The 13,755-nt window shown below is 42.1% G+C and overlaps 1 protein-coding gene across 1 annotated transcript in view; it reads left to right on the top strand.

Annotated features, from left to right (window-relative positions):
* lama1 (laminin, alpha 1) overlaps positions 1-13,755 on the top strand; it is a 175,236-nt gene that overhangs the window by 112,102 nt on the left and 49,379 nt on the right. Inside the window, exons 26-28 of the mRNA XM_060922407.1 lie at positions 7,594-7,779; positions 7,900-8,027; positions 8,217-8,337. Coding sequence (XP_060778390.1) covers positions 7,594-7,779; positions 7,900-8,027; positions 8,217-8,337 — 435 coding nt within the window. The remainder of the gene's footprint in view (positions 1-7,593; positions 7,780-7,899; positions 8,028-8,216; positions 8,338-13,755) is intronic.

Genomic DNA, 13,755 nt, shown 5'->3' with positions numbered 1-13,755 from the left:
GTTGTAAAGAGAAAAGGGGATGTCTCACAGTGGTAAACATGGCCTTGTCCCAACTTTTTTGAGATGTGTTGTTGTCATGAAATTTAAAATCACCTAATTTTTCTCTTTAAATGATACATTTTCTCAGTTTAAACATTTGATATGTCATCTATGCTCTATTCTGAATAAAATATGGAATTTTGAAACTTCCACATCATTGCATTCCGTTTTTATTTACAATTTGTACTTTGTCCCAACTTTTTTGGAATCGGGGTTGTATAAGCCGAGTCCATGCCAAGAAAAAAAAAACAAATTTAATTGAACTCTACCAATTCTACCATGAAGAGTTGTGAAATATCCAACCAGAATTCTGCCAGAAGCTCAAGGTGAATCTTGCAAAGAGGCATCTCATCTCATCTCATTATCTCAAGCCGCTTTATCCTTCTACAGGGTCGCAGGCAAGCTGGAGCCTATCCCAGCTGACTACGGGCGAAAGGCGGGGTACACCCTGGACAAGTCGCCAGGTCATCACAGGGCTGACACATAGACACAGACAACCATTCACACCTACGGTCAATTTAGAGTCACCAGTTAACCTAACCTGCATGTCTTTGGACTGTGGGGGAAACCGGAGCACCCGGAGGAAACCCACGCGGACACGGGGAGAACATGCAAACTCCACACAGAAAGGCCCTCGCCGGCCCCGGGGCTCGAACCCAGGACCTTCTTGCTGTGAGGCGACAGCGCTAACCACTACACCACCGTGCCGCCCCGCAAAGAGGCATTTTACCCAAATATTAGGTGTGCTGTATGTATATTTTTGACCCTGTGTTGATTTCAGAAAACCCAAAGAAAATTAAAACTTGTGCATGAAATTCTAGTGTTTTTTTTAATTAAAGATGTATGCTGTACATTCTGCCACAGAAAAAGAACAGTTCAAAGAAATGACTGAAAGCCCAAATATTGCCATGACATTCATGCCACTCTATGTAAACTTCTGACCACAACTCTGTGTGTGTGTGTGTGTGTGTGTGTGTGTGTGTGTGTATATATATATATATATATATATATATATATATATGCACGGGCGGCACGGTGGTGTAGTGGTTAGCACTGTCGCCTCACAGCAAGAAGGTCCGGGTTCGAGCCCCGTGGCCGGCGAGGGCCTTTCTGTGCGGAGTTTGCATGTTCTCCCCGTGTCCGCGTGGGTTTCCTCCGGGTGCTCCGGTTTCCCCCACAGTCCAAAGACATGCAGGTTAGGTTAACTGGTGACTCTAAATTGAGCGTAGGTGTGAATGTGAGTGTGAATGGTTGTCTGTGTCTATGTGTCAGCCCTGTGATGACCTGGCGACTTGTCCAGGGTGTACCCCGCCTTTCGCCCGTAGTCAGCTGGGATAGGCTCCAGCTTGCCTGCGACCCTGTAGAACAGGATAAAGCGGCTAGAGATAATGAGATGAGATGAGATATATATGCACGTCCTAAAAGTGGAGCTCCTGATGGGTGTTTGAGGAAAATATTTGCAAGGGCACAAAATCTACCTGAATAGAATAATAATATTATCACATATGAACCATCAAATTGTGTAGTGTAGTGTATTTCACACTAATATATTGCTGCATTGTCTTGTGACAGTGATACCAATAATGAGATACGCATCACAAATACATATTTATTCCTTTCTTTGACATCGCATGCCATGAGCCAGAAACACCACCACAACATTTATTATGGTGTGACTCTAGTGGGTGCCTGGTGGACAGCAGTGAACCAGCGCTTTCACTTTACATCATTACGATATAGTTACGATTGAATATCGAACTTGAGATGTCAAACAGTTCTCTGGTTACATCTCTCACTTCCAAGTGTGTTGTGTGCAGCCGCAAACTTCAAAGCGTGCACGCGCCATTAGGATTAATTAGCATGCACCTGTTTCTGATTAGAGCTCAATCACAGTGAAACTATCAATTTTCCAACAAGCATGTGGACTAATAAAACTGTTTTTACTCATTTTATATGAAACCGTCATGAATAATCTTCTTCTTCTTCTTTTGGCTGCTCCCGATTAGGGGTCGCCACAGCGGATCTTTCGTCTCCATTGCTCCCTGTTTTCCGCATCCTTCTCTACCACATCTGCCACTTTCATGTCCTGTCTCACCACATCCATGTATCTCCTCTTTGGCCTTCTTCATTTTCGTGTGCCTGGCAGCTCCATCCTTAACATTCTCCTTCCAACATGCTCTGCATCTCTTCTCAGGATGTGCCCATACTATCTCAGTCTCATCTCTCTTAGCTTCATTCCCAAGCTCTCCACATGTGCTGTCCCTCTGATGTGCTCTGATGTGTTCGTAAAATAATCTCACGTTATTTTTTTAAAAAGCAAATCAAAAATAAGCTGGATAAAAACCCATCTATCTTTTGTAAATAAAGATACAAATGTTGTTGCCCGGTGGTCAAGTGTCTGTGTCAGGTCCGCACGGATCTGCATGCTTTGAGCTGTTACTTGCATCCACATACCTCAAGGACGCACCTCAAGGTCTAATAATTACATACACCTGTCCCTGATCAGAGCACAATCATGGCGTGCATATAAGGACTCCGGTAACTCTAGGACTCTGCAAAGTATAGGTGTTGTTCTTGGGTGGTGTAGTGGTTAGCGCTGTCGCCTCACAACAAGAAGGTTCTGGGTTCGAGCCCCATGGCCGGCGAGGGCCTTTCTGTGTGGAGTTTGCATGTTCTCCCTGTGTCCGCGTGGGTTTCCTCCGGGTGCTCCGGTTTCCCCCACAATCCAAAGACATGCAGGTTAGGTTAACTGCTGACTCTGAATTGACCGTAGGTGTGAGTGTGAATGATTGTGTCTATGTGTCAGCCCTGTGATGACCTGGCGACTTGTCCAGGGTGTACCCCGCCTTTCGCCCGTAGTCAGCTGGGATAGGCTCCAGCTTGTCTGCGACCCTGTACAGGATAAGCGGTTATGGATAATGGATGGACGTGTTGTTCTCTGTGTCTCACAGTCCTAAGCCTTGTATCGCTGTGCTCACTCTGCCTTTTGCCTTGCCTCTATTGTTCTGTTTGTGCCTCGGATTATCCTTGCCTGTTTATCACTCTGCTGCTTGCCAAATGTTTGGATTTGTATGCCTGCCTGTGTTGTAAGTAAACCTTCCTGCACTTCCAGTGGTATGCAAAAGTTTGGGCACCCTTGGTCAAAATTACTGTTACTGTGAACAGTTAAGCAAGTTGAAGATGAAATGATCTCCAAAAGGCATAAAGATGAAACACACTTTTAAAGATGACTCATTCCCTTTATATTTTAAGCAAAAACAATTTGTTTTCATCTTTTACATTTTCAAAATGACAAAAAAGGAAAAGGGCCCGAAGCAAAGGTTTGGGCACCCTGCATGGTTAGTACCTAGTAGCACCCCCTTTGGCAAGTATAACAGCTTGTAAACACTTTTTTTAGCCAGCCAAGAGTCTTTCAATTCTTGTTTGAGGAATTTTCATCCATTCTTCCTTGCAAAAGTCTTCCAGTTCTGAGAGATTCCTGGGCCGTCTTGAATGCACTGCTCTTTTGAGGTCTATCCACAGATTTTCAATGATGTTCAGATCAGGGGACTGTGAGGGCCATGGTAAAACCTTCAGCTTGCGCCTCTTGAGGTAGTCGATTGTGGATTTTGAGGTGTGTTTAGGATCATTATCCATTTGTCGAAGCCATCCTCTTTTCAACTTCAGCTTTTTACCTCCGCCAAGGAGGTTATGTTTTCGGTAGCGTTGGTTCGTTTGTTTGTCTTTTAGCAACATTACGGAAAAAATTTTGAATGGATTGCTCTGAAATTTTTTCCAGAGGCGTGACTGGGCACAAGTAACAATCCGTTAAATTTTGGCGGTGACCCGGATCACCGTCTGGATCCCGGAATTTTTTAAAGGATTCTTGGTGGAGGTCTGCGTTCTCCGAGTGCCTTTCTAGTTTACAGATGGGGTTATGTTTGCTTCCAGAATTTGCTGGAATTTCATTGAATCCATTCTTCCCGCTACTCGTGAAATGTTCCCCGTGCCATTGGTTGCAACACAACCCCAAAGCATGATTGATCCACCCCCATGCTTAACGGTTGAAGAGGTATTCTTTTCATGAAATTCTGTGCCCTTTTTTCTCCAAGCATACCTTTGCTTGTTGCTGCCAAAGAGTTCCATTTTAACCTCATCGGTCCACAGGACTTGTTTCCCAAATGCATCAGGCTTGTTTAGATGTTCTTTTGCAAACTTCTGACACTGAAGTTTGTGGTGAGGACGCAGGAGAAGTTTTCTTCTGATGACACTTCCATGAAGGCCATATTTGTGCAGGTGTCGCTGAACAGTAGAACAATGTACCACAACTCCAGAGTCTGCTAAATCTTCCTGAAGGTCTTTTGCAGTCAAGCAGGGGTTCTGATTTGCCTTTTTAGCAATCCTACGAGCGGCTCTCTCTGAAATTTTTCCTGGTCTTCCAGACCTTATCTTGACCTCCACTGTTCCTGTTAACTGCCATTTCTTAATTACATTTCAAACTGAGGAAATGGCAACCTGAAAACATTTTGCTATCTTCTCCTGCTTTGTGGGCCTCAACCATTTTCATGTTCAGAGTGGTAGGAAGCTGCTTAGAAGAACCCATGGCTGCTGATTTTTGGGACTAGGTTAGAGGAGCCTGGGTATTTCTAAAGCTTTGAAATTTGCATCACCTGGCCTTTCCTAACGATGAGTGTGAACAAGCCATAACCCTAACAAACTAATTAAAGGAACAGTCCACCGTACTTCCATAATGAAATATGCTCTTATCTGAATTGAGACGAGCTGCTCTGTACCTTTCCGAGCTTTGTGCGACCTCCCAGTCAGTCAGACGCGCTGTCACTCCTGTTAGCAATGTAGCTAGGCTCAGCATGGCCAATGGTATTTTTTGGGGCTGTAGTTAGATGCGACCAAACTCTTCCGCGTTTTTCCTGTTTACATGGGTTTATATGACCAGTGATATGAAACAAGTTCAGTTACACAAATTGAAACGTAGCGATTTTCTATGCTATGGAAAGTCCGCACTATAATGACAGGCGTACTAACACCTTCTGCGTGCTTCGACAGCGCATTGATACTGAGCTCCGTATCAATGCGCTGTCGAAGCGCGCAGAAGGTGTTAGTACGCCTGTCATTATAGTGCGGACTTTCATATAAACCTATGTAAACAGGAAAAACGCGGAAGAGTTTGGTCGCATCTAACTACAGCCCCAAAAAATACCATTGGCCATGCTGAGCCTAGCTACATTGCTAACAGGAGTGACAGCGCATCTGACTGCGTCTGACTGACTGGGAGGTCGCGCAAAGCTCGGAGAGGTACGGAGCAGCTCGTCTCAATTCAGATAAGAGCATATTTCATTATGGAAGTACGGTGGACTGTTCCTTTAAGGTCTGAGACTTTGGTCAAAGTGACCTGAGTGCTCAAATCTCCTAGGGTTCCCATACTTTTGCAAGTTACTCCTTTCCTTTTTTCACTCTAAAATGGTACAAAACCAAAACAATACACCGATATTGCTTAAAATGTTGAAAAGTGTGTTTCATCTTTATGCCTTTTGGAGATCATTTCATCTTCAACTTGCTTAACTGTTCACAGTAACAGTACTTTTGACCAGGGGTGCCCAAACATTTGCATACCACTGTCCATCCGTCTGCAGCATCACTTTTAACTGACAGTTTGCTTGTTAATAATCCCACGTTATTTTTTAAAAAGCAAATTAAAAATAAGTGCTGGATAAAAACCCATCTATTTCATGTAAATAAAGATACGAATTTCATTGTCTGGTGGTCAAGTGTTAATGAGAGATGTTGCCTTGCACTTACGATTGGGTTTCCTGTGGTGGTACATGTTCGTTGTTCACCGTACATAAGTACGTTCGTATGTACGTACGTCGTACCGTCAAGCCATCAAAATTCAGTTCGATGCATTACCATATTCTCTTAAGTATGGGGCTCCGCTTGAGGAGCTCGGCTATCACATAAACCTGCATCAAATTAGGGATCGACCGATATGTTTTTTTCAGGGCCGATACCGATTATTATGGAATTGGGATGCCGATAACTGATATGTGCAACCGATAAATGTAAACATTATAATTCACATGAAATTAAACATAGCACACACTGACACAGACCTTCATATCCATGAAATGTATGTTTAATTGTAAAATTGAACATGAAATTTTGTGCAGGGAGATGCCAGCAGCATTTGTACAATAAAGTCAAACATTAGTTAGAATAAAATGAGAAATAAAATAATAATAAAATAAATATTTCACCAATAAAAAAATAAATCACTCCCTACTATATTACAGCTCACCATTTTCAGTGGAAAATAAATGAAAATACACTCTGGATTCTTTTACACTAAGAACTAAGTAAGACTTACCAACTTCAAGTAGTTTTTAAATAACAAATCAAGTGTAGGGAGCTGCCTGCAGCATTTTTTAAAAAGTAAAATCAAACATAAAGTAGGCTATCACTACCTATTATGTAACAACTTAACAAGTAACCATCTACATTCTAATGCTTTTAATGCCCAAGCCTAATATTCCCAATTTAGGAGGATTATATTGTAGTGAAGGAAGCATTACATGTAGTTTCAGCGAGACTAGTTGGTTGTAGGCTAATTCAGGTGCTTCCTTCCGTAAGCTAAGTTTGCCTGGCTACACAGATGCAAATGGACAATTTTAACGAGTAGTAGATGAAGAATGTAAACATGTAATGATGTGCTTTTGCAACTTGTGTGTTTGTGACTTATTGCGGCAAAAGCAGCGTGTCCTTACCTTGAAGTGGGATCTGCTTCTGCCCGAGTGCCCGTACGGCCGCCTTGAAACAGTTCACGGCGTTTAGCTACGCGTGTTGATTGGCTGTGTCCCTTGTGTCACTTCTGCCCGAGTGCCCGTACGGCCGCCTTGAAACAGTTCACAGCGTTTAGCTACACGTGTCGATTGGCTATATCTCTTGTGCCAAACAAATCAGATGTTGTGGTGGGCGGGACCGTGTTCTTGAACTCAGAGAGGCGAGTGCAGGAAAGGACGTGCAGTGACAGTCGCATTAGGAACGAAATGGCTGCAAAAAGGCATGTTATCGGCATATCGGTGGAAATTATGGCCGATACCGATAACCCTAAAAATGCAGAATATTGGCCCGATATATCGGCCAGGCCGATTATCGGTGGACCCCTACATCAAATAAGAAATGTTTTGCTTTTTTAAAAGAAATGATCTTATTGATCATTTATTCATATATAAATCAACACACAGTTAGGCCAAATGCCTTCAGATTACTGTATTTACCTACTACATGGATATTGTAGAAACTCCATAATGCACAATATGTCCAATGGAAAACCATTTAAAAAATTTTTATATTTGCAAACCCAGCTCAGTTTTGGTCGAGTACATTGGATCTTCAGCATCCAAATGCAGATTTAAATATATGATAAAAATTCAAATAGTTTTAAAACAGTATAATTTATTCTAAAAGCCATACTGCATACTCGAGTCCTACAGTAATAAAGCACGTCTTTCACTGTATACGTGTAGCACAGTTGAGCTGATGTCTTATATTTCTCTGCAGCTGCTGTCCTATGGAGGTGAACTCTCATATGCTGTAACCTTTACCTCTATGGATGGATCAGGTCTGTCTAATCATGAGCCTCAAGTGCTGATGAGGGGAGGGCACCTGAAGAAGCTGGTGATTTACATCAACATGCCTGCTCCAGTGAACGGCATTCGCACTACACAGCGTATCCCTCTCGCAGAGGTGAGCTTCAATCACACACTCGTGCTGCATGTAAAATACAAATGACTGGTCACAGAAGTTGGGTAATTCGACAAAGTAGAGGTTGTTTAGTAAAATATTCATCGATATTTGACTGGACAGCACAAGTGGAAGTACTTCAATGCAGTGTCTGAGAAAGCTGTGAGTCACGAAGATTTCATGTCCATCCTGAGTAATGTGGAGTATATCATCATCAAAGCCTCATATGGGACAGGACTCCAGCAAAGCAGGTCTGCTATCTGCCAAGTGAATTTTCAGCATTTTTCAGTTCTGGCTTTATAATAATTGTCAGTTATAATTTCAGTTTATTTGGTAGTGTTTCATTTGCAGATGAGATTTTCATCTTTCGGATTTTGGACCAGATGTATGGTTGTCTAATTTTACTGCAAATCTAAAATCATCTCCACGTCTCTGTCCAGGATCTCTAATATCTCCATGGAGACAGCAGTAGATGTGGATGAAGCTCCTGAGGGCATGGAGGTGGCCAGGCTGGTGGAGATATGTGAATGCCCTCCAGGTTATGCAGGCCTGTCCTGTCAGGTAACTCAAGAACTCCTGATCTCTTCACTACTAACATCAGGGGAAGCCATGGCCTAATGGTTAGAGAAGCAGCTTTGAGAACAAACGGTCACTGGTTTGATTCCCTGGACCAGCAGGAATGGTTAGCAAGGCAACTGGTCCCCGTAGTCCACCAAGACTACTGTAGTAGCATTAATATTTTTTTCTGTACATTAGAAACAAAACTATGTGTAGAACACAAAATATTAATGGTGTTGAAGAGTAAAGTCCATTGGCATTTCTTGGCTACTTTACTGGATGTGATAGACACACCCAGTGACTGTAAAAAAAAAAAAACTTGGATGGCATGGCTCCTTGGCCTTCCATTCTATAAAAACGAAGCAAAAATTCCTCCCCAATGTTGTCAAATTTGGAGCCAGAGTTTGCGAATTAAGTACTTTTTGCTTCTTTTTGGAGCCACAGTAAAGACAAGAGTCAAAGTCAGGTACACCTGACTCATTTGGTAGGCCCATCCCTTCTCCCAATACCAAAATCCAGTGTGTTGCCAAGGCTGTCAGTCACTTCATTCCCAAGTGTATCAATGCCTGCCCATGTTTTTTTTTTTTTTTAACAGTAATTAGACACAACTTTTAATGATCACAAGGAGCACACTTTATTCCATGTTTCATCTTGCACACGAGACGTGACCTAAATGCATAAAATCACACATTGCTGATCTGTGTTTTTTCACTCGCACTGGTAACTGAACCATAAATTCCATAGATAACTTAAATTAGAGCCCTGCACTCCCGCGGGAGTCCCGCGGGACTCGCAGGACCCACCGCAAAGCAGTGCGGCGCGGGACAAATTTTGAAAGCTCATTGCGGGCGCGGGCGGGACCGGAAGTGCACATATGCGGCGCGGGTGGGAGCGGTGATAAGCTGCAGTCCCGCTAACTAAAAACATGCTTGAAATAAAATTTATAAATTATTAATTTATGTCTATCATATATAATTTGTGCTGGATATTTTATTTAGCATTAATAAAAGCATTTTAAGATACCTAAATTTGCAAAGAAAGTCAGATTGAGTGAGAAGTAGCATTTTAAACATGCCATTGATCACTCTAATGACTTGCAGTTCACACCCAGCTAGCAAGAGAACCATGAGTGAATTGATTTACTTGTTGCGTTAGTCTACAACTTTAATCAGAGAGAAAGGTTACACAGTGATGGTGGGCTTGACTCAATGCTATCCCAGAAATCCTTCCTGTAATATGCAAATTTGGCCGCCTCTGATTGGACAGCCAAATTTGCATATTACAGGAAGGATTTCTGGGATAGCATTGAGTCAAGCCTACCGTCACTGTGTAACATGTCTCTCTGATTAAAGTTGTAGACTAACTCAAGCAAGCAATCAATTCACTTCTTTTACTAGCTCTGTTTTGCAATTAAAATTAAAAAAAAAAAAAAAAAAAAAACACAATTGGTACAAAGCAAGCCCATTCACTTTTTTATGCTGATCAGAGAATTACAATGGTTTCTCATGTGATAAAAATTTGCGATTAAATATTTTAATCGTTTGACAGCTCTAGTTATTATTATTAGAGGTACTACATGCTGAATTCAGAAATAAGGTAAACAATAACAAACGTGAGCTGTAGATATTTATGCTCAAATCCACTCAAAGTAGGGGGTGGGGCACCATCACGCTGTGTCAAGACAAGAACTTTCCTGAGAAATAACGCGAACGTCTGCATCATGCGGGATTTGCGGGCGGGAGCGGGACAAAATATGGCAGGCGCGGGCGGGAGCGGGACTGAAAATCATAATTTTTTTGTGGGCGCGGGCGGGAGCGGGACTGAAAATCATAATTCTTTGCGGGCGCAGGCGGGAGTGGGACTGCACAATGCGGGCGCGGGCGGGAGCGGGACTGAAAAATCCGACCCGCGCAGACCTCTAACTTAAATCACACGCTTCCACTTCCAATACACTGTGAATGTAATTCAGTCATAATTTATCGTGTTTTAATTATTTTGCAGCCTACACTGATACTTCTAAGCAACGAGAAAAAAACAAGTATATGCTCTTTATTTACTGCGCCACTCAGAAATTACAACCCCAGATCAGAAAAAGTTGGGATGATACGGAAAATGCAAATTAAAAAAAGAAAGCAGTGATTTTGAAACTTTCTTTGACTTGTATGTCATTGCAGACAGTGTGGACGCAAGATATTTCATGTTTTGTCTGGTCAACTTCATTTCATTTGTAATATAAATCCATTCTTGTGTTTCAGGCCTGTAACACATTGCAAAAAAAGTTGGGACGGGGCAATTTAGGGCTAGTAACGAGGTAAAACAATGAACTAATGATGCAATTTGAAACAGGTGATGTCAACAGGTGATTGTAATCATGATTTGGTACAAAATCAGTATCCAGGAAAGGACGAGTCTTGGAGGAGCAAAGATGGGTTGATGGTCTCCAGTTTGTCAACAGATGCATGAGAAAATTATTGAAATGTTTAAAAACAATGTTCCTCAAAGAAAGATATGAAGGCATTTGGATATTTCACCCTCTACGGCGCATAATATCATTAAACAATTCAAGGAATCTGGAGGAATTGCAATAAGTAAAGGACAAGGGTACAAGCCTAATCTGAACACCCGTGATCTCCGATCCCTCAAACGGCACTGCATCAAGAACCGTCATTCATCTATAGCTGATATAACCACGTGGACTCGGGATTACTTTAGCAAACCTTTGTCAAGCACTACAATACAGAGTGACATCCACAAATGGTAGTTAAAACTTTACTGTCCAAAAACGAATCCTTATGTTTACAGTGTCCAGAAGCACCATCGACTTCTCTGGGCTTTTGGACTTTTCTGAGATTTTAGAGCAGCATATGCTGACTTCAAGACAAAATCTTTTCCAGGGATCTTTCAACAAGACAATCTTATCTCATTATCTGTAGCCGCTTTATCCTGTTCTGCAGGGTCGCAGGCAAGCTGGAGCCTATCCCAGCTGACTATGGGCGAAAGGCGGGGTACACCCTGGACAAGTCACCAGGTCATCACAGGGCTGACACATAGACACAGACAACCATTCACACTCACATTCACACCTACGGTCAATTTAGAGTCACCAGTTAACCTAACCTGCATGTCTTTGGACTGTGGGGGAAACCGGAGCACCCGGAGGAAACCCACGCGGACAACATGCAAACTCCACACAGAAAGGCCCTCGCCGGCCACAGGGCTCGAACCCGGACCTTCTTGCTGTGAGGCGACAGTGCTAATCACTACACCACCGTGCCGCCCTCTATTTATCTCATTTTATTAAATATAAGAATGTATTTTTGATAGCTATTTTGTCGCTGCTATAGCAAGTTATGAGTGTTTGAAATATGCTCTGTAATATATATCAGTCCATATGTCAAAGCGATGGCCATAAACGAGATTCGCTGAGACCTGTGCGAGACATCGTAGGACGGAAGTAAAACGTACAGCGGAAATCAAACTGACCAACATCTGCCAATGTTGTCAAAAGACGCACGCGCCCTCTTTCGAATGCTGACGTAATCAAGCTGTAAGTTTTCCCCGTGTCCTAAATCGCTCCCTACTCACTATATAGGGCGCTATATATTAAAGTGTGGACGCCATTTTGTAGTGCTGTCCGAAACCTTAGTGAGGATTATGCGGGAAATGCGCTCAGTATAATATGGATTTATCACAAGAATACATGCATGTATTTATCATTTTGAAAACCCACCAGCCGCCTGATCTGGCACGTTTTAATTGTGCGACTGTAATGACGTAAATACCAGCGCGACGGACTAGTCCTTATCCTGTCATCTTTCCGACTCTTCTCTATTCCACGTTGGTTCGAAGTCGTATGGAATAATCTCTATCACTGATGGAGCTGGTGAATCTCGAAATTAATCTAAATTGGAATGAGATGGCGATCTGGCTGCTGTGTAAACAGTTTTCAAGATGGCGGGGCTGACACTTCACGTTTGAAGTCTCGCACAAGTCTTGTGAAGATTGCGCGGATAAGCGACGCCTGCAGTGGACTATACGACCTACATGCAACATGGCTAAAAACCGAAAAGCATACACACACACAGAGTTGTCAGGTTTTGCTCAATCTGAACTTTACGAATAAAGCTTGAGTATTTATAGAATTCTTCTCAAGAAAAGTGTTTATAAATGTATATTAAAATGGGAGATTAGGCCAGTACACACTGATTTCAGCATATACTGTCCAAACTGTTTTCTGATTTGGGGTTGTATACTCTCAAAGTATATTATAAATAATTTGGTTACCTTAACCAAAATTTTTTTTCTCCCTATAATTGTAAAGCGACCTTAGGTTTTGAGAAAGGCGCTATGTAAATTGAACTTAACAATAATAACAATAATAATAATAATAATAATAATATTATTATTATTATTATTATTATTATTAGCAACCCATTTCAGAAAATATATATTTTGCATCGACAATTTTGTTGCACAAAAATTCGGCAACTGCTATTATACATAAATTAAAAGTGAGCTTCAGTAGTCTGGTATTTTGTTCTTTCCTCAATGCTGAATACGATTCTTTTATGAATATTTGCATGAGTGTGTTGTTCTGTGTCAGTTAACACTGTACAGTGGTGCTTGAAAGTTTGTGAACCCTTTAGAATTTTCTATATTTCTGCATAAATATGACCTAAAACATCATCAGATTTTCACACAAGTCCTAAAAGTAGATAAAGAGAACCCAGTTAAACAAACGAGACAAAAATATTATACTTGGTCATTTATTTATTGAGGAAAATGATCCAATATTACATATCGGTGAGTGGTAAAAGTATGTGAACCTCTAGGATTAGCAGTTAATTTGAAGGAAAATTAGAGTCAGGTGTTTTCAATCAGTGGGATGACAATCAGGTGTGAGTGGGCACCCTGTTTTATTTAAAGAACAGGGATCTATCAAAGTCTGATCTTCACAACACATGTTTGTGGAAGTGTATCATGGCACGAACAAAGGAGATTTCTGAGGACCTCAGAAAAAGTGTTGTTGATGCTCATCAGGCTGGAAAAGGTTACAAAACCATCTCTAAAGAGTTTGGACTCCACTAATCCACAGTCAGACAGATTGTGTACAAATGGAGGAAATTCAAGACAATTGTCCCGTCCCCCCACAGGAAGAAGAGAAGAAGTCAGTCCCATATACGTTTTCGTACGTTGGGGAGAGTGCCTGTTAGAGAGCACACTCTGTCTAGGCCATGGCATGATGAGGTAGGGTGGCCAGTTCCTTTCCTCGCCGCCTTTTGACTTCCCCCAGTGTTTCCACCAGGTCCCCATTCACTGCTGGGTGGACAGGAGGCGAGCCCCAGATCACCGTCCGAGACGAGGCTCGAACCGGGGACCATTCGCTTAGTGGTCAAGCACTCTAACCACTTGGCCACTTCG

Source organism: Neoarius graeffei, chromosome 5, assembly GCF_027579695.1.
Source record: "Neoarius graeffei isolate fNeoGra1 chromosome 5, fNeoGra1.pri, whole genome shotgun sequence".
NCBI classification, from domain to species: Eukaryota; Metazoa; Chordata; class Actinopteri; order Siluriformes; family Ariidae; genus Neoarius; species Neoarius graeffei.
Note: the sequence above shows the minus strand (reverse complement) of the source record. Positions and strands in the feature narration are given on the sequence as shown.